The following is a 21593-nucleotide window of genomic DNA, read 5'->3' on the forward strand; positions in this document are numbered from 1 at the left end:
TCTACGTTTCGGCATCTCTCGATCATTTTGTTTTAGCAGTGCCCTCGTTCAGATTGAATTAGCGTTGGTAATTTTGCTTTCGTGCTTTTACCTACTGAAATATTTAGGAGTCCCAAGAAAATTGCTGATGTTCCAGGAAAAAAAGAAGAGAATGCTTTCCTTGGAGATGAAGATTGAGATAATCAAGCATTATGAGGCTGGCATGCGGTCAAGTGTGATCGCTAAGGAATATGGCCAAAATCCGTCTACAATACGAACCACTCTTAAACAGAAAAAAGCCATCAAATTAGCAACACCTTTTGAGGGCATGATTTTTCTCCAGCAAGAGGAGCCACATCCATGGTGAGATGGAGAGATTGCTGCTTATTAACCAAGGAGAAGGAAATCGCTGGAGACAAGATCACCGAGACCATAATCTGCTAGAAGGCCAGTGACATTTTCGGTGATCATGCGTGCTTAGGCCGAAGACGACGCAGGAGAAGGGTCATCGAACCGGCACCCCCAGAGTTCAAGACATCCCCGGGGTGGTTTGAAAAATTTAAGAGACGATCTAGCAATCGAGGAGCCGAAGGGCTACAGTCTCCAGGAAGTCTTCAACTGTGACGAGACTGGGCTTGTCTTTTTGAAGAAAATGCCTTGTTGTACGTCCATCCTGGCGGAAGAAAAGAAGCTACACTGGCATAAGCCTATGAAGTATAGGCTTACCCTTGCACTCTGTGCAAATGCCAGTGGGGATTGTAAGGTGAAACCCCTGCTAGTATATTACTTGGAGACTCCTTGAGCCTTCAAGCCCCATAAAGGGCTTAAGGAGAACCTTCCAATGATGGGGGGGGGGCTAATGCAAAAACTTGGGTAACAGGTAGTTTGTTCACCTAGTTGGTAAATCTTTGTTTCACCCTGATTGAAAAAAATACTTGGAAAAGATGCACCTCCTCCTGAAATGCCTGCTGGTGTTGGACAATGTCCCTGCTCACCCTCCTGTTCTTGAGGAAGATATCCTAGCGGATTATTTGTTTGTTTAAGTTCTCTAGCTTCTGCCTAACACCACACCTCTCCTCCAACCCATGGACCAGCAAATGATTTCAAACTCTTGAGAAGTTCTATTATTATTATTATTACTACTACTACTACTACTACTACTACTACTACTACTTGCTAAGCTGCAACCCTAGTTTGAAAAGTAGGATGCTATAAACCCAGGGGCTCCAACAGGGATATAGCTCAGAGAGGATTGGAAAAAAGGTAAAATTAAAATATTTAAAGAAGTGTATATATATATATATATATATATATATATATATATATATATATATATATATATATATATATATATATATGTATATATATATATAGATATAGATATATAGATATATATTATATATACAACTCTAAATTAATTTGTTATGGAATGCCTTTCGCTTGGTGAAAATTTGGTGTTATGAGTCACATTTTGCACTTAAATCGCTTACTTCGTACCAAACCCTATTAAAACACATTAAAATTTATAATAAAGCTACAGTATAACTACAATGAAATATTGTACAGCCAAATATATTTGAACTATTCAGTATACCTAAACTAACTGTTAATACCTGTAAATTGAGTAGTTATTAGAACAAAATGCAATAATAAATGGAAAATAATACAAAACATACTGTAAAATACTGTACATATACAAAATATACATAACCATATGTACTGTACTATTGTAGTTAACCTTTCTATGAGCTACATTTTCTATTTTGTAGACAGCCTGTTTTCTTCAACTTTGTTTAATTGGCAACTATTTTATTCCTGGCCTGGGTGGCAAATCTCTTTTCTTATGAAAATTTTTTTGCAATGCGAGTCGGAAAAATCTGCATCTCGTTTCACAGCGTGAAAATTTTGTAAGCAGATTCTTTTGTGAAGAGAGGTATAACTACTGTGTGTATATATATATATATATATATATATATATATATATATATATATATATATATATATATATATATATATACCTTGTTTTGAGTATTGTGCTCCTGTCTGGTCTTCAGCTGCTGATTCTCATCTTAATTTGTTGGACAGAAACTTACGGTCTATTAAATTTCTTATTCCTGATCTAGATATTAATCTCTGGCACCGTCGATCAATTAGTTCATTATGCATGTTGCATAAGATTTTTCATAACTCTGACCATCCTTTACATTCAGATCTCCCTGGACAATTCTATCCTGTTCGTAATACTAGGCAGGCAGTTAATTCTAATAGCCAGGCCTTCTCCATCATAAGACTCAATACTACGCAGTACTCTAGAAGTTTTATTCCAGCTGTTACCAAGTTGTGGAATGATCTTCCTAATCGGGTTGTTGAATCAGTAGAACTTCAAAAGTTCAAAGTTGGAGCAAATGCTTTTTTGTTGACCAGGCGGACGTGAGTCTTTTTATAGTTTATATATGACATATTTGTTGTTGACGTTGTTAATAGTTTATATATGATATATCTCTTTTGACATTACTTTTTTTAGAATGTTTTATTGTTAATTTGTTCTCTTCAGTTATTTATTTCCTTATTTCCTTTCCTCACTGGGCTATTTTTCCCTATTGGAGCCCCTGGGCTTATAGCATCTTGCTTTTCCAATTAGGGTTGTAGCTTGGATAGTAATAATAATAATATACTGTAGTCATGTATTTTTGTATATATTACATGTATACACACAGTATGTTTTATACATAAATCCAACTTAACCCTTTTACCCCAGGCTATTTGGAACTTTCCAACCCTTAACCCCCAGTGTTTTTTTTTTTTTTTTTTTTTTTTCCCAAGCACATTTTGCTATATTTATATATATTTTTTAAATTGCTCTAACAGTCTTATAATTTTTTTCATAGAGATGTCAGGTTGGTCTCATTCTTTTGGAAAATGCCCGAAGTTTCTCAAAAAGTTACCATAAATATGAAAAAAAAAAAAATGTAAATAGCAGTATTTTTGCAAGGACGTACCAGTACATCCATGGTGGTAAAGGGATGAGTTTTGTGAAACGTACCAGTACGTCCTTTGGGGGTAAAAGGGTTAAGACGAAAATCGACTAACCAGAGTACCTCCTGTTCTGTACAGTATGTGAATTTATGGGCATATGGAACGCATAGTAAATTTCCTTTATTCCTAATTGGAAAATTTGTTTTGCAAGCATTTTAGTGCACAAGCTTGTTACTTGAGTGAATTAAACTCATGACCTAAGGTACTACTGCATTATGACTACTGTATCATGTCAAGAATTAACTGCATTAGATAGATTTCAGGAGAATGCAATTCATGTAGAGGGTTGTGAATAGTGCTATTATTTCTACTGCTGTTAATAAAAATCCTTTGAATACAACACTCGTCATATTCCGACATTGAATTTCTATTTTTCACAATTTAATAATATTGTATTATTTAGACTTTGATAGAACTATTATAAAGAATAATAACTCATTAAGGCTTTTAAGAAAAGTATATTTAATAGTTGCCTAATTTATTAAAGTTAATGTTGTTGGATCTTTGAAAATTTTTACTTTTGTAGTATAAAGTTAGTGAGGGTACAAGGCAAGATTCAGATTTTTTGCACTGTACCTTAATAGGGTAGTATTTTCATACAATAAATCTTTTAATGTTGTAAGATCCTAGTTTTGCAATGTATTTCACACAGCAAGCTTGAATTTGTTTGTTAATTCTCATTGGATATTGGGTTTGATGTCTAATAAACTTTTATATCCAGTTACAAATACTGTACAGCGTTTTGGCTGGAACAGATATACGTTGAATTTAGCCACTAATATCATTGCATGTGTGGAATGAAAGGAGTGTTTAGCAGTGGAGAAGATTTACTTAGAAGGAGGAATTAAGTACATATCCTTTTGGACCATTAGTATCATAGTACTGTAGTGGCTTGACATTTGGTTTATTACGTAGCTTTTATAAGTTTTACCTTTATTAGTAAGAGCTATGAAAGTATTGTTTAAAACTACATTATGGTATTATGTATGAGACTTTTTTGTATTCTTGATGCTTTTATGCTATAGGCTTTTTCTGACCTGTATTGACTAGGAAATTTTGTAATTACAGGCAAGATGTGTGGAGGCGGTGTGGTGAGCGCTCGAGGTCCCCGCCCCCCTCAGCAGCTGCCGCCACACCCTTTGTGCCACCGTCGTCGTCGCCGTCGCCCCCAGTAACCCTCCTTACTGCCATGACCATTGCCTGATTCCCTTTTCTCCCACACACCCCACAGTCACTTATTCCTTAGCTGGCTCTCCTCTCCCTCCACTAGCTTGTATCACTCAGCAACCTCTTTTATCTTTAAAAGGATACATTGTTAAAAGAATAGTTTTTAATTGGTTTCAGCATTGTAGTAGTATACATATTTTTTCATGCTGATAATCAGCCAAAGCATTCAAATAATACAGTAATAGGTTTTGAGTGTTATAGCCATACACTTGACCTTTTAATCTCTTGGTTGGATTTCACTACGAGTTGTGCTACTACACATACAGTATTGTGCAACTGCCTTGTGTCATTCACTCCTGAGATACTCATCATAGGACTTATATTTTTTTGTAACTACCGAACGAACACTTCTCGTCTAGAGCCTGTGTAAAAGGGCTCTAGATTGAGAACTTCTCCCAGTAATTCATAATGCCTCAGCTGTAAGGAATCAAGGGGTAATTTTTCTTTTTTCTTATTTTTTTTTTTTTTGCTAATAAGTTACCCTGTGTTAATTAAGGTTTTCTGTGTATCAGAGTATTTTAATTCATTGCCAGCTTTAGTTAATTTCCCTCCCCTCACACCTTGTTATTCATACCGTACTTTTAACACAATATTTCTCGATAACGACATGAAAACGACTGAAATTCTTCAAGCAACTGAAGTGGCCAAGGTTAGTTGAATAAGCTAAGTTATGTTCATCAGTCGATGAAACACTGTTGTTATTTGTTGAGATTATTTAAAGTTTACTATATTTCTGTTCAAGTTATTTATCTTAATAATTATGATTAGCGTGTTCTAACCTGTCTAATAAGTTGGTATTTTTAACTTTTTGGGTTGGCTTTTATAATTAACCCAAATAATAAATGATATATTAGTACTACTAGAAATTGACCAATGAAAACTAATTAGAGAGACTTTAATTGTGATATTTATTTGCTCCTATTTGAGATTGGACATTCAAAGTGAATGGTTTTATCATGAATTTCGCATAGCCGACGTTACAATAAAGTTTATGGGTTAGTTGTACTGTACTGTATTTTCATCACCATAGGTATACACTAGAATAGAGCAGTTTTAAAACATTGAGCTAATAGTCTATACATATATTAAAACCGAATATGAATTCGCTATTATCTGGTTTACACCTTTTTAACTGCAGCTCTGTTTTTATAAAATTTCCATTAACTATTTTATCCCATATTCATCCCATAACTTTGAAATTTATCATTTTACCCCTTTGAATAACTTCATATAGATTGAAGTTTATTCATTCAAATTCATGTTAAGAATTCATGCTGTAATAATCTTATTATACTATCATTTTGACCATTTTTTGTTTGTATGTAGTTGGTTGGGACAGGCGTAAACTTTCCTATTACTTGTCAAATCGATATTCTTTATGGGAAAAATCTTGATCTTTTGTCTGAAATACAATATCTTAAGCTAGTTTTTCAACTTAAGAAATATGATTTAGTGTTGGATGCCAGGAGGGAAGCTGGTTGAGAAGCAAACTCATGGCTAAGACTTAATCGTAGGGTAAGGTAAGGATACGGTGGTCTAAGAGAGGGGTCGTCCACAGGGGACAGAAACCTCCCTCCCACTTCTCGGTCCCACTTTTCTATTTTTCTTTTTTCTTTTTTTTTATCCTCATAGTTAAGGATGCAGCTGTTAGGTTTAGGTGGGGTTCCCTTTTAAAATATGGGTTTACACTAATAACTTTTGGAATTTTGAAAATTTTGGTTCCCCACCTCCCAATATTTACATCAGATCAGTTCTAAGTACCTATAAATTCGTCAGGAACATTTATTTTCTTCATTAGGAATATTGTGTTCCAGTAAATATTTACCCACTTGAACTAATTACCTGGTCTGTCCTGACCAACTGCAAAGGCTCCATTTTGTTTTAGAAATATTACTGCGTACAGTATATACAAATTAAGAAAACAAATGTAAATATCTATTTTGGTTTATTACTTGTGTTCTCTTAAGATTTGACGATATATCTAAAATATATTGGCAGATAAAAACAATTTCAATAAAAATAATTTATTTCCATAACCTCCCCTGATGTTCATAATGCGTCTTCTCTAGAAGCTCTGTTTAATCAACAGTTGGTAAAATTATATGCATGACAATTAAAATATTTTCCCATTTTTTTCCCCCTTCAATAAACATACATAGTAAGAGAATGGAACATTCTAGCAAGAAAAGTTGGTTCTCCTGTTGGGACATCTGATCATGCCTTGCTTTCCTTTTTAAGTAAGACTGAACAGCCTGTCCTTGATGTGTTTTACTCATGGAAGATAACCTATATATAAAATATACAATTGGTCACAATTGTATGATAGTGTTGAGCCTGATGTTCTCTAGAGTGAGAAGCTGGTCAACATGAATGGTAGGAGTATCACTTTTTTTTTTTTTTTAAATACCAAGTGATAGACAAACCCTGGTACAATGATGATTGTTGATGTTATTAGTAACCCAAGGCCCACTTCACACAACCAGTTTAAGACCATGCAGTTGCGACAGTCCAATTTAGAAACCAAAGTAGTTCAATGAGGCCCTTCACACGCTGCGGAGAATAACTGGCCGGTAGTGATTTCCAAACTGCATGCTCTGCTACTTGGGAAGTTTATGGCTCCCTTCGGACGACGACAGGTTTTCTCCCGTGCAATAACAGTGGTTCAGCAATTGCTGAGGATAGTAGGCGTTCCTCTTCTGCTTCTATTTTTCAGCAATAGATATGAATTATTATTATACACGGTACTAAAAGTACATTAAACGTAATAAGATCATAATTATACAAGCGATTTTCTTTTTCTTATATGTTACGTAATATAAGCTCTATCCAGTCTTTCAGCAACGATTGAGAGAGAGAGAGGATCGATCAGTGTTTTGCGATTATACCGTCATATTAAAAGAAATAAGGATGATTGTTGCTGAAATTTTGATTATCATCATTGTTGTTATTATTGGGTGGGTCCACCATTTACGTACTGTAGTTGCTTCTTTTTAGCGTCCTGTTTATTATACAGTACTGTATATGCAAAGACCACTTTTTTTCTTCACATCCTCCATGATCTCGAACAAACCAACAGGCTAGCAATCTGTTCCCTAATGCAGACGAACTGCGCAGTTTCAAACCGCTCGTGTGAAGACATGCTCTTTGACATGCGGGAATCTGCCCCAGGTTTCAAACCGCTCTTGTGAATCGACCCTAATTCCCAACCATACCTCCATATAAAAATTAAATTTTTTGAAAATAAAAGTCACACACTGTGGTACAATTGTTTTTTATATTAATTTTATCACTCTTCATACAAAATCGTTTATCATCAACTTTGCTGTTTGAGGTTATAGTCTCTTTCTTAAAAAGATACAGTATTATTCCTCTTAGGGTACATTACAATGGTTACTTATGGGCATTAGCCAATCAGGTTCCTTTCTTTAAGGTATGAGATGTCCACAGTATTTTGAGTTTTACCCAGCGTATTCTGAAAAAGACCCTGGTTCGACGACCATAGATTCTTTGATAAAGTATAGGAACATAGGTGGCGAGTTAGTGGCCGAGCTTGCAAGAGAACGAAAATGCACTGTCACCCTGAACATGATGCAATTTACCAGCTTTAGCGGATACATCATCAACAGCAATAAAAAGTTAAGAGCACTTTCTTTAGGTTGAGGAAGGATATAAGAATCCAGACTTTGTACTAGGTTTTCTACCTCGCAATCTAGATATCTAAAAGAGCAACTGTAAGGGTCTAGTAATTGTAGAATACAAGACTCCATAAGAGAAACTCAACTGAGTTAGGCTCAGTGAACATTCAGAACCCTTACTGAAGGAACACTGGGAAAATGACCATGAGACCCAACTATTAAGTCAGGTTACTCCTAAGAAACTTATTTGGTTTGTCAGACTTACCTCCTGCAACAAAAGACTCTGTGCCCATCTGAAAGTAACTAAATTAAGGCTCGTCACTAACAAAATGGTGAAAATTGGTGTGTCATATCATTAGCAACTCCACAATAAAGTAGTACAGTATTCTGTTCTTCTTAAACTAACGAATATTTTCTTTCCTCGCCTGTTAAGACAATCAAACATATGTCTTTCTGTTTACGATGCAGCAGCTCACTATTGTGCTTTGCAGATTCTCCAGTTCCATAAATGCTAGAAGTTTTCCTTGTGCAGGAATGCTAACAAATCCAGCAGGGAAGACAATTCTTATACAATACTGTAAACACTTATCACAGTCTGTAAGAGGGATACATCTCGATATTACCCATATTACAGACTAGTTTTATCTAAGTAAGTCAGATACTGTACTCTTAAAATCAAGTTTAATCCTGATGTTCTGCAATTTTCTCTTCTATGGTGTATTCTAAGGAAAGAGATTCAAGATTATTCTCTACTTGATTACCCACAAGCATCTCTTTAGTGAAGTATCTTGAAAATCCTGAATTTGAATACCTGTATTTTTGTTTGAGGCACAGTTGAATTTTATAACAATATTAGGCAACTGATTAGTCTAAAAAAAAGTCAGCATCTCTGCATTATAAAAGGCTTAAGGTACCCACCACAAAGTTGTAGAACCCAGGGTTATAAAGAGTCTTGGAGGTAACTTCTGCAGATTTGGAAGAAAAGAAGCTTCCAAACTTACTTTAATCAACTTATTAGAGTGTATCTCAGAATTATTGTTTCATAAAGTTTGAAAGAGATAATTCTTCACTTGCAAAGTCTGTTTCCGTATTTTCTTCCTCTTCATCTTCCTTTACCATACGTTGAACAAGGGTAAAATCAGCAGATTTCTTTGTTTACAACAGGATATGGTGGCTGCTGTGGATGTGCTCAGAGGATGCATTTGGCAGTAGATATACTAGCATTTACATTTACCCCGCTAGATTTAACACGTGATGAGGTAATGATTAAGTTTGCAAGTCAACAGAGCAGTCATCTGAAGCATGATGGAATTAATCTATTTAGGGAATCATACAACATGCCATACCATCCACATTAGTACAAGATTGTTTAGGATGGTTTACTAGCGAGTCGGGGATGATGGGATCCAGACTACTGTACCAACTTCTGCCTCACAATCTAGTGGTTTAATAGTGACTATGATTTCAGAAATACAAGGGTTTGGCAGCAAAAAAACTAAAGATATCAAAGAATTTGTTCTTTGAGACGCAAACAAATCTTTAATGTGCAGCGAACTTTCAGAACCCTTAGAGATAGAAACACTTGAAAGTGTCAGATTAGGTCAAAATAAGGATCACTGATGCTAACAGAGGTGTTATTGGACTTCTGATTTTAACATTAGAAGCTAACAGGTATACTGTATTATGAAATAAAACTTATGTAAATCAGCTCAACAAAATAAGTATGCTTCAAGTATGAACTGAATCTCTACTGATGTCAAGGGCTTTTGCAGCTCATCATAATAGAAAACTGCCGAGTTTGGGAATTATATACAGGCGGTTTTTTACATAATTGTCGTCATCGTAGCTATAATTAATTAGCCTAGTTTTCTGTTGATTTTCCCCTGCTAAAAGCCAAGTGTCTATAGCCCTTGAAACTTTTAAATTTGATCATCAATCATTGAAACATCCTTTTCCATGAAAGGGATTGTGAGGCAAGTGCACTATTCACAATTGTTGTTTAAATCACAGTATTATCCTCGACACAACTACATGAGAATGTGGATCATTATCTCCCAGAAACAATTCCCTTGAACACTCCATACAATAATTGCTAACAAATTCAGGGTAAGACATCTTAATGTGTAGTAATAGATAAACAATACATGTACTTTATAAAAAATGTCTAAACTAAACCTTGACTGAGAAACTGAAGAAAAGGTCAAAGAGACTAGCACTTCAGTTCTATGCTTCTTACTGCTAGAATGTTCCATTCCTTAACTAAGGTATGTGATGATGGAAGGGAAAGAAAATGGGAAAGTTTTGACATTAAAAAAAATACTTATATATTTTGATTAAACCATGCTATTAGAAGAAGCAATATGAACATTAATAGAAATTACTTTACTAATGATGAGAATATAATGAAACCCATGATAACTAGTAGAATACTGTACTGTATATACAGTGCTGTACTGTATTTTTGCTTTTTATGAATTTCTCGTCAAATATACGGTCTGTTTTCATTTTTTTTTCAGTAAAAAAAAAAAGTGAAACAAACGGGATGAAAGTACAGTAAATTTAGTGTTACAGTACTTACAAAATCGAGAACTATGGTGAACATCATATTAGATCATAGTGAAAATTTTCCCAATGTGTAAATAATGCTCTTCTAAGCTAATATGCCAGGGAAATTTTACGAATAGTCAATTTTAATTATCAGATTGGTTGACTTGAAGTAAACCAAGATATTTATGACTTTAGTCTTAATTCTGAGTGTTAGTACAGGCTTTGCTAGAGAATTAGTATTTTCTCATTTTGCATTTTGAGCATTTCACACAAGCTGGAATTTTGTTTGATGGTTAAAGTATCTCGAGGCTAAGCAGTGCACAATGGTTGCTGGATTTAGCATTCTGGCTGTTATTTTGCTCAAGGAAAGATAGAGCATATCTAATCAAAACACAATTTGTTTAACATTTTTAATTTTAATATTTCATTGCATTTCAGCACATACAGCACTATTTATCATCCTTTCATTGCATGATTCTAGATAACATAAACAAAACCAAGAAAATAACAAGACTTAGATTCATGTTATGATGGTGGTTAAGTCTGAATGCACCCCACACTTGACTAGTTGTGTTCAAAAGACCAAGATATTACCATAAGCAAAAATTAGAACTATTCAGAAGCCAGGGTAGCTTGAGACTAATATTTAAGGATTTACTGTATTTAAGGCTATCATTCTATATTTCATGAAAGTTTTTTTTTTTTTTTTTTTTTTCTCCAGATAATTCACACAATTTACAAAATTATATTTTCATTGCCATCATATCTTTAGCTGCTGCTTTGGTTCTATTGAATCAATTTTATTTAAATCCCTTTTCAAGCATTCTCATTTCAGAAATACATGTTTTCCATAGAATTTATATCAAGATTTTCTTTTTAATTTCCAATTGTAACAGGAGATATAAGAATTAGTATTAAGTGTACTCGTGCATGAACAGAGCTTGCATATAGCAGTATTAACTGAATCGTACATTAACTTTTTTTTATAGGTATTACAGTAATGGTGTGTAGTTCTCCATTTAGTTTGGTACTGTACTAAAGATTCATTACTGCAGTTATGCTAGAGGCTATATTAAGTTGGACAAGATCAACCTCACAGGCCTAACCTATTTCATTTCTTTAAAAAAAAAAAATTATCTTCAATTTTCTTTCTAAAATTTGCCAAATTTTTGTTTTAATACATACTAATCCTCATCATCCTTATTCGGTTGAAGTGGGAGTGTTAAATTGCTGAATTCGTGAAAGTACACTTTTTAGATAGTAATGCAAACTAACTGCAACAATATAGTTTTTTCCTCTAACAAACAGTATAGTAACTGAAGTCTACTGTAGTATAAGTGGTGTGTTGAATTATTCTGAAAATTAAAAGGGGGGGGGGGTATGTATAATTTCAGATCATTCTTTAAAACTTTCTAAATAGTGTTGTACCTTGCTTGCGAGTTATTAAAAGAGAGGTTTTTTTTAGTTATTGTGTTTGAATTGGGAAAAATTTAGTAAATTCAGGATGTACTTTGTATCAAATGGAAAAAGTACGGTTTTACTGAGACATATGTAGAAGGAGAAAAAGTAACCATCAATTGAAACATGTAATTTTTTTCTTATAATTAATCATTACACAAAACAATGACCTTAGAGAATTAAGACCCTTTTTTAGGTAAACGAGTAGATAATTTTCTTTATATTGTACAATACAGTACTGATCCTTTTTGCACGTTCATAGTTTTTTTTTTTTTTTTTTTTTTTTTTTTTTTTTTTTTTTTTTTTTTTTTTCCAAATACACCTGTAGTATTTATAATCATTGAATTATCCTTACAGTATAACTCTCCTTTGAACTGAATTAGAATATTGTTTTCCTTTTACACATGCTGCTAAGCAGAAGATTTTTAGGCAAGTTCATGGTCTTTTGGTTTGTTTCAGAAGCTAATGTTCAGTCTGAATATAGTAATTTGCATAACAGTACCCTTAGGTGATAGGCTGTGAACTGGGGAGTTAGTGTGCATTTGGTTGCAAAGCTTACAGACTCCCCTATTCCCACATCTAGTTATCGTTAACATTTAGCCTCAAAAGAGGTAGTGCAATCAGTGTGCTACTCACTGTGTTCTTTTGGCATTATTAAAGCATCTTTTCATTACGTCTTTGGTCTCTGGCCGCATCCATTTTTTCTTTTATCTTCCTGTTCAACTGCTTATGACTTTTACTTTGTAATGCAAAAGGGATTTCTCCCCCAGTTGCACCTCTATTGAAATGCCTTCTACTGTACCCCTCAGTGCTGGAACTTATGGCATAAAAATTCTATACATCCATTGAGCCCTAGCAAATGAAGCTGTATGGCCTAAATCTATGAATCCATTCACGGATGGTTTTTGTGGTTAGGGATTGCTCCATAGTATTTATAAAACATACTTTCCCTTTTCCTGATGAAAAGGGGTTGAGACTTAGGTTTTTTATTACAGTAGTTAATAAACTGAAAATTAGTCTCCCAGTACATGAAGGAGAGACTTTTCTTTGTTGTTGGAATTTGAAAAAGAAATGTTAACTTCAACATCTTCATTAGGAATACCAAGGGACTTAATTCTAATGGATCTGGTCAAAATACCTGATGATGATGATTATTATTGTTATATTGTTAGAAAATGGTTGTACATGGTAGCGGTACTTGAAATTGACGAACTAAATCTAGTTGTTTTTAATTTTGAGCAATTCTCAAGAATCGTTTTTAATTTTGAGCAATTCTCAAGAATCGACAGGGAAATTTATTCTTAATACATAATTTGTTTAAAATTTCTGACTTGAATAGCAAATAAAGTCTATTTTTTTAACCTATAATTATACAACAAAGTGTTATGGATTTAAACCATGTCTATGGGTTTGAAAGAAATTTTGTGAAGTCAGAAATATTAGTGATGGATATATATTTGTATATATGTGAATGGCTACATAAATGCCTCTTTATTTTGCAAAGTTGAAGATAAACAACAGATTGGGCTGCTTTGCGCAGTTTTATTTCATAATTTTGTAGGGACCTGTCCAACTCTAAATAAGAATTTCTTTTTCTCTTTATAGTGTTTCATTAAGCTACACAACTTCACAAGATGTGAAAATCACTTTTGTTGAATTAAAACTCGGTTACTAATAATTAGTGGCACCCTGTTACTTTGGACCCCATAGAGGAGTGCTGGCAGTACACCTCAAGCAGTGACCTGTAGGCATTAATTAGGGGTCTATGCAGTCGTCCTTTGGCCACCAGCTGAACTAGCTTTATATCTTTCAGTTTTGCCCCTGTTCTTGTTTCCTTTCTTCCAATTTGCTGCCCAACCTCTTCTAAATTTTTCCTGATAGTTTAACTCTAGGCTAGTACAGTGGTAACATGTTTGCCTAGCATTCGCATTGCAGCAGATCGATCCAGCCTGGGACTGTGAATTTAAGCTGTTCACTAAGGAGGCTACTGCTATGATTGGGCACCACAGTTGGGGGTTGGGCTTCCCTAGCTGATGTTCTGGTGAGCATCTTTTCTGATGAATCTCAAACTGAAAGTGGACATCATTACTATAGATGTTCTTGGGTGCTGTAGGGACTGGGACTCGAAGGCCCCAGCACTGGGCTTTGTCCAAATCCAGAAAGTGAGCTATTTTGGGAAAACTACTGAGTCCTCATTTCTGAAAATTGGTTAGATCGCTATTACCATATTTAGAGATTTGTTAGTCTCTCTTCATGACATTAATATGGATCTAGACGTTATATTCGGTGGTTTGATAGTGTCAAGGAATGTAAAATACCAAATGAAAGTTAATCCTTCTTAAATTTATGAAAGTTATTGCATGTTGAATATTTAGTTCTTGATTCTGCCTTCATTCTAACTCGCTAATACAGTAGTCAGGAAATTAACTCGGCAGGAAGTTGAGAATTTTTTAGCAAAAATATTACGGGGTACTAACTCAGTCAAAATCATTAGTGTTGTCTTGAGTTGCTGTGCACCTAGATCTCCAGCTATATTTAAACTTGTTCCTGTTCTTGAATAAAAATAGAATAGTTTAATCCTGCGCATTGTCCTTTTCATGAACTTTTGAAATAAAGCTTGTACAGTTTAACTTTGAAATCTTAACCTTTGACTTTTTAATCATTCCTTTTGTTTTGCCTAACTGGTTGCTTATCATGTTTATGTTTGGGCATGAGATAATTATATCGATAGATATTGAAACGTAATTTCCCTGTGTAATACTCTATCATTTTTGTTCACAGTTGTTATGAAGCTTGTGCGCTGTGAGTGGGCACCATCATTGGTGGTGGAGTGGTTGTGTGGGGAACTGGAGGAGCGAGGAATCCCCGGCCCTACATATGCACACACGCTACTCTCCCTTCTCCACCACCACTATTGTCCCCATCCTGCTCCTCCAACACCCATTTCTACCACCTGCTCTACCAACACTTCTGGCTACCATCATCCGCTCTCTCGCCGACACCTTGATGACTTCGACTTACGTGACCTGGACCTGGATGACCTGTTAGGTCACACTCCACACCCAGACGCCGATCTTCCAGAGATTAACTCCTTTACTGCACAGCAGGTAAATTTTTCATTGTTATTTATAAATGATAACAGTATATATTGTATAAAATTGGATACTGTTTTATTCTTGATGTTTTAATTTTGTGTTACCAGTATGAAAGAAAATTGCACTCATGACTTATTTATTTAAGTGAAATTTTCTATTTTGGTACTGTATTCACAATCTAAATGATTGCCAATAATTTAAACTTTTATCCTGGATCGAGCATACAGTAATAGGTAAAGTTATTTGATTTCACATTATCGAAAGTGACATCTATTGGTAATTACCTGGTATAGATTTTGATGAATTGCTGGACTAAATTGGATTTGGTTATTTTTATTCCCTCTATTAATTTCAGTTGGATTTCTTGTAGCTTAAGTAAAATTTTACCAGATAGTACTGTACTGTACAGTACTGAATCCTGAGGTAATTATGTACAAATGGCGGTTGTACTTAAGAAATACATTAAAGTGTCAGTGTAGTATCTTAGAATTTACAATCCCTTTACTATGATTTATATGCATACTGTAGGATTATGTGACCCCAGAAATTTGTATTTTTGCACATTCGTAGAGTACTAGGACACTTCCACTGTTTTGGTTGGGATTACAAACTTGTCTTTGAGAGATCGTCATTTTTTTCCCCTTCAGAAACTTTACAGACATACACTGGGAACCAACTGTGTCCGTACATAGCAGATAGGTTTTATCTGTATGCTGTATTTGATGAGTAAAATTTTAGTAAAAACTACATTGTAAAATAAATAAAGGTTTTCATGCCTTATAGCGTGGTGGAAGTCGCCGTGCTCGTAAACGTTATAAGGTTCGTCAAAAACAGCGTGTGCTAACCTCGGAGCAACTGCAGAAGGTGGCAGCCATCCAGTGCCTCATGTCTGCTTCTGATGAGGTAACAATGTTGGTTGAACCATACCCAACAGATTTCTTAAAATCAATTGATTTTATAAGAAGTAGGTCATAAGAAAATAACTGTTGGTTAATTCACTTTGCCTCTCTTAATAGTTAAAAATGTGTACGTTTCATTGTTTGTCTTCACTTCAAAATAGCCTTAAGTAAAAGTTTGCCGAAATTACTGTTTAGACATATCAGTGTTGTTAATAATCGAACCATAAGAATTTTCTCTTTTTCAATATTTCCATTAAACTGTACCATGGGATAGCGATTTTTGTATGATACATCGAGATATTTTGTTTGGTAGGTAAGCTTGTTCATCTCGTATGTTCATCTGCAGTTACAAATTAATTTTTTTACAAAGACTTTTAAGCAATGAAAATCATTATTATTATACAAATAGTGACTGGTTACAGGTAACAGTTTTCTGTATGTTCGCTTAAATTTCAGCTGTGCATGTGTAATTATTTTTCAAGGCTCCATACATTGTTAAAGTGGTGTTGGAGCTTTGCTAGCAATGTTGACCAAAAATTGTCAGCATAGCAACCATTGAAAAGAATAAATTAAGAATGAAATAATCATAATGGGTATGATTCAAACAGGGTCACAAGATATGAACACTTCAGACATGCAACTTAAAGTGAACCTAAAGTAAATGAGGATGATACATACAGTATTAATATAATTGTCATTTGTTACTTTGACTTTAAAACTGGATAGTGGATGGAAAACTCAAGAAAGAAAGGTTCATAATAAATATCTTTGCTTTAGGTTCTCTTTACCGAGTTGGACGTTGTAGGTATTCCTTAACATTTCGTGATCCCCTGCTCTTGAATTGGATTATGATGGAACTTAATCAATAATAGGATCTTTTAAAGACAATGATGAAACAGGGTCAGTTGTAGGATCTTTCAGACTGGTCAGACAGTTTAATGTAGATTTATTCTGGAGATACAGCCCTTTTCTTTGCCTATGTATACACCTAATAGTTTGGTTTATTTCTTATACATTTTCCTCTTTCACATCTGACAAGATAAAACATACTTCCTCTTACACTCATTTTAAGTGGTTAGCTGCTGTAATTTTTCAGTGGCTGTTTGGCCACATAGTAAGGGTAAGAGAGACTAGCTATGGTAAGTACTGTAGCTCTATTAAAAGGACGCTACAAAAGTAAACCATTGATCTCTATTCTTGGATAATGCAATAGCCTCTTTTTAATGGCCTTCCACAACTTTCACTTGAGGTAGCTTACTGAATGACCATTTTCATCTCGGTGCTTAACTTTAAGGGGCCGGCCAGCTAATGCCAATTTTTAAGGACAGGACTATGACATTCATACCACTTGATAAGGTGAATTACGACATCTTCAAACTGCATAGGATTTTTGCGTCTGACCTTCAGTTTTGCGATGCCAGGGCGATTTATCTTGAAAATTATTTTTTTTTTCAAATTCCATCTCCCTTGATAATTAATATTAAGACCTGGTATTAATACCTTATATTATATAGATAGACCTGATGTAGACCTCCAATCAAATGAAAAAAATTTTCTAAAAGTCATTTTATTGCTAGATATGAATTTTTTCATTATGGTAAAAAAATAAACCACCCCAAAATTAGGGGAAAATAATATGAAACAAAAATTTGGAAAAAGGGCAACATTTGATTCTTTTATAATTTTTCTTTAAGTTATATACCAAATTTCAATGCTATATCTTTAAAACTAAGGGAAAAGATAAAATTTGAAGGTCAATAAGTATAGTTTTGAGAAATGGGCATTTTTCTTTGTATTTTTACAAAGACAATATTAATCATGATTGTTATGAATTTTGTTCTTTTATGGATATTAATAAACCAAAACAAAGTTATTTATCATAATTTGATCATAAATGAAGATCCCTTTACTCAATATTTTGCTTCTGTAGGTGAGACGGTTGCTCCTTCATTAACTCCACTAATTTCGCCGATATTACCCACTTCTGAACTCTTATTACAGTGAATTTCTTCCTCCTTATGTTAGCGAGATGTTGAAATTATCTTTTCCACTTCGGCATGATGAAATTCTTGCTGAAACAGAGGAAAAATAGACATAGAAATGAGTGAATGTCAGGGGTCAAACTCAAATGTGTACTCTGAGGTTTGTGCTAGGACTGAATGCTGATGGGTGTAATTACCAGTGTAATACATAGTCTTGTGACTCATGGAATCTATACAGATGCCATTGCTCACAATTTGTTTTATATTAAGATGTAATAATTATTAATATTTACGATAAGTACTGCATTTTCTTGTAGGGAACAATGTTTTGGGTTTATCGAGTTACTTTTATTAATTACCCTGTAACTATGAAGGTAAGAGGGATTTTGACTAAATATTTCTTATATGTATTCTCCGTTGCCATACAAAGCTTAGTGAATTTTTTTAGGATTTTGTGTTTTTCTTCCCATCTTAACTTAGGGTACACTTGAACACACTTCTATCAATGAGCTCTTACTCTTTGTGTTGGATAGGCTTGATAATAAGGGCCAAAGATGCCTGGTGGTTTATCACGAGGTAGCTTTTCATTATCTTGATACAGTATTTGGTTTTCATTTTCAGAAGCATCACTGCTGTCCACTGTTTTTAGCTATGTTCATATTATTGCTATATTTTTCTCCTTTTTATATTTTATTCTTTACTTCCGTTTCTTTTTCTGCACTGGTCTGGTTTCCCTATTGGGAACCCTTGGCCTTGTAGAATTTGCTTTTCCAAATAGGAATTAGCTGTAGTAGTAATGACAAGTGTGGATATATATGACAAGGTAGTTATATAAAAGTATTTCTGAGGATAACATTGAATACAATACATCTTGGAAGGTATATTTTGCTTTCATTCTCTTTCTAATTATGCACAGGGTTTCAAAAGTACTGTAACAAAAATATTATCAAGCTATATGTACTACAGTAATTCAAAGATGTTTAATTTTGTTAAATTGAACAGTTGCTATAGCAGCAAGGATCATTTCAACTTTTTGTTTACTCCTAAATTTGTATTCAGGGGCCTTGTGATTAGTGGGTTTCACTAAACTTAAACAACCTGTGGGGTTCTTATATGAAAACATGTTTTTCGTTCAAACATTAATTGTAATAGAATTATGACCTTCTCATCACCACTCCCACTCTCTAAAGACCTAAAGAAACAGTGGAATGAGGCATAATGCCAATTAGGGTATTGAGCGGGCACAATATGGATATTTTTTTTCCTCCCAGATATACGAGGTTGGTGCAGCTGGGATTTCTGAAATGAAAATAGGGCATTTAATGGTTGAGGGATTTGTGTGAGAAAATATTTTTTAGTAAACAATATTTTATATTTACTGTGAGCTAATGATAGTTCTGATTTTATATGGAGAAATGTACTAGGAAGTATACAAGTGTGTTTGATTAGAGTGTTTTAGTGGCGAATTTTATCATCAATGTTACCCATTTTGACTGAATATTTTGTCAACATTTGGTAATGAAAATTTTTTTTTGTGGTAATTTTTCTGTGGATTGTATAGAATTCAAAATGGAACATTCTGTGCAGTGTATAATTTTTGTATATTGCTTTGCAGCGGTATGACTTAGAGAGGCTGGTGGAAGAACTTTGCACACGCCTGAAAACAGCTGCCCAGAGCAAGCCCCATAATGTGGCTAACAGTAGTGCAGCTGCTTGTAGCCAGAAAGAAAAAGTAAATGATCTTGTAGACTCTCAAGAAAGCTGCAACGAATCTGAGGAGTATGCATCTTCATCCACACCAGAGGAACAGGCTGAAAAGTAAGGAATTATCATTGCTGTATTGTTTCTAGGTTACACCAAAATGGCCGCCAATATACCCGTAAGGGAAGGCATCATGCAAAGCGGCTGAGACTAAAAACAAATAGGATTATAAAAATTAACGTGTATCGCTACCCAGATTAATCAAAACAGACAATTATAATACTCAACTTAGGAGCAGGGATCTCCAAAACGTCTGACATCTTTAAAAACACCGAAACACAAAGCTACGAAAACAATACATCTGAATCTCACTGGTGCTAGATAAAGAATGAGGATAGAAGCGTGGGTAGTGGTAGGGATAGGGGGGTAGTCGTAGGAGAGGGCAGTAGTTGGATGTAGAACGGCACCTTGTAGTATCGGGGGGATAATGAGGAAGGAGAGGACTAATTGGTAAAGGGACTTCTGGTAGTGGTTCTAACACGCCCTACTTACTATACCACCACTCTTTTAGAGTGAACGAGCTGGGTTTATTCCTGGCATTCCATGCAACTTTTTCTCTGGTATTTTTAGCAGTATTTATACCTTAGAAATGGTGCTTTAAGGAGCATTTCACAGAGCGACACAGGTCGAGCCCAGAAAATTCATTTTTTTACAGGTTTGAGGAAAAATATTTCTAATATTTTAATCTTTATCCACCAAGCTGTCTTAACCGTAAATTTGCTGTTTTGCAAAATTTTCATCCATTAACCAATTTGTTCAGGCCAGCCTTTTGCGAGTCATGAAATATTACTTAGTAATTCAATTATATTTTGATAATATAAATATGAAGTAGATGACTTAGATGATTTTTTAATTTCTTGGTTTTAGTAGCTATGCATTATAGTAGATTGGAATTTTAAACTTAGTTTTTCTTATGTTAATTACATCATAGTATATAAAGTAAGGCCTGAAATTATGTCTGTAATATTTTAAGCAACTTCAACAGATCAGTAAGACATTATTTTTCTTGAGAGGATGTGCCCTGATTTTAGAAAGTAATCATTGGGAGGCTTAGACCTTAAAAGAATTCAGAGAAAATGTTTAAAAGTTAAGACTGGCGAGAAGAGTTTTAAGGAAAAGTGACGACTGATATACTGTACAATCAAATCTAGGCCATGAAAAAGACCAGGAGGGCATCAATAAAAAAAACTTACTAGTCATCTCAAAACAGGGAAGGTATATAAAGAAAAATAAATGGTAAGGAAATCAAGGCATCAAAAGGTTAATAGAAGAGAAGATACCTTATATCTCTGGCACTGGACGGTGAGGGAAGACAATAAGAGACGAGAGCAAAAGATTACAGAAAGTGTGATGCAGGTGTTGGGGCTGAAAGAATAGTCAATTTCTATGCAAGAGAAGGAAAAAATAGAAATGGTTTAGGATGACTAAATAGATGAAGAAAGATGTATAACTTGAACAACATACAAAATGAAAAAGGAAACTTGATAAGAAGTAAAAACTTGAAAAGAAGTAAAAACTTGAATGATTTAGGCAGTATTTTGAATTTTTTTTATTAAAGGGAAGGAATACAAAGCAAAGAAGTTTATTAAAGTGTATTTTTAGGAAGGTCTCCTAGAATGTGTGATATGTTCATCGCTTTAGTCCCTTGGTGGGTGGTTTGCTGGCAGGGAATAATTAAGTTTTATAATTAAGAAACAATAACTGTACTTATTTATAGACAACCTAATCACTTTTTCAAATACGAAATATACCAAATACGTATTTTTAAATATTAAACTTAGCCGGTGAATATATAATAGCTGCAACTCTGCGGCTCGACAGACAACATATTCAAAAAAACTTGCGAGCGATCGCTATGCAGGTTGCGGGTGTGCCCACCAGCGCCAACTGTCGGCCAGATACCACTCTTGAATGTAAACAAAACCTTCAATTCTTCTCTGTCGACGTTGACGACAAGACGTACTTATACTCGCT

At 34.4% G+C, this 21593-nt stretch overlaps 1 protein-coding gene across 7 annotated transcripts in view; it reads left to right on the forward strand.

Annotated features, from left to right (window-relative positions):
* LOC137654507 (uncharacterized) overlaps positions 1-21593 on the forward strand; it is a 96359-nt gene that overhangs the window by 44069 nt on the left and 30697 nt on the right. For 6 of the 7 annotated variants that reach the window (XM_068388191.1, XM_068388186.1, XM_068388190.1 and 3 more), the window contains exons 2-5: positions 4084-4891; positions 14664-14989; positions 15761-15880; positions 19474-19676. In XM_068388191.1, coding sequence (XP_068244292.1) covers positions 14669-14989; positions 15761-15880; positions 19474-19676 — 644 coding nt within the window. In that variant the 5' untranslated portion in view covers positions 4084-4891; positions 14664-14668. The remainder of the gene's footprint in view (positions 1-4083; positions 4892-14663; positions 14990-15760; positions 15881-19473; positions 19677-21593) is intronic. The other variant, XM_068388192.1, reaches the window with a different exon arrangement.

This window comes from Palaemon carinicauda, chromosome 15, assembly GCF_036898095.1.
Source record: "Palaemon carinicauda isolate YSFRI2023 chromosome 15, ASM3689809v2, whole genome shotgun sequence".
In the NCBI taxonomy this organism is placed as follows: domain Eukaryota; kingdom Metazoa; phylum Arthropoda; class Malacostraca; order Decapoda; family Palaemonidae; genus Palaemon; species Palaemon carinicauda.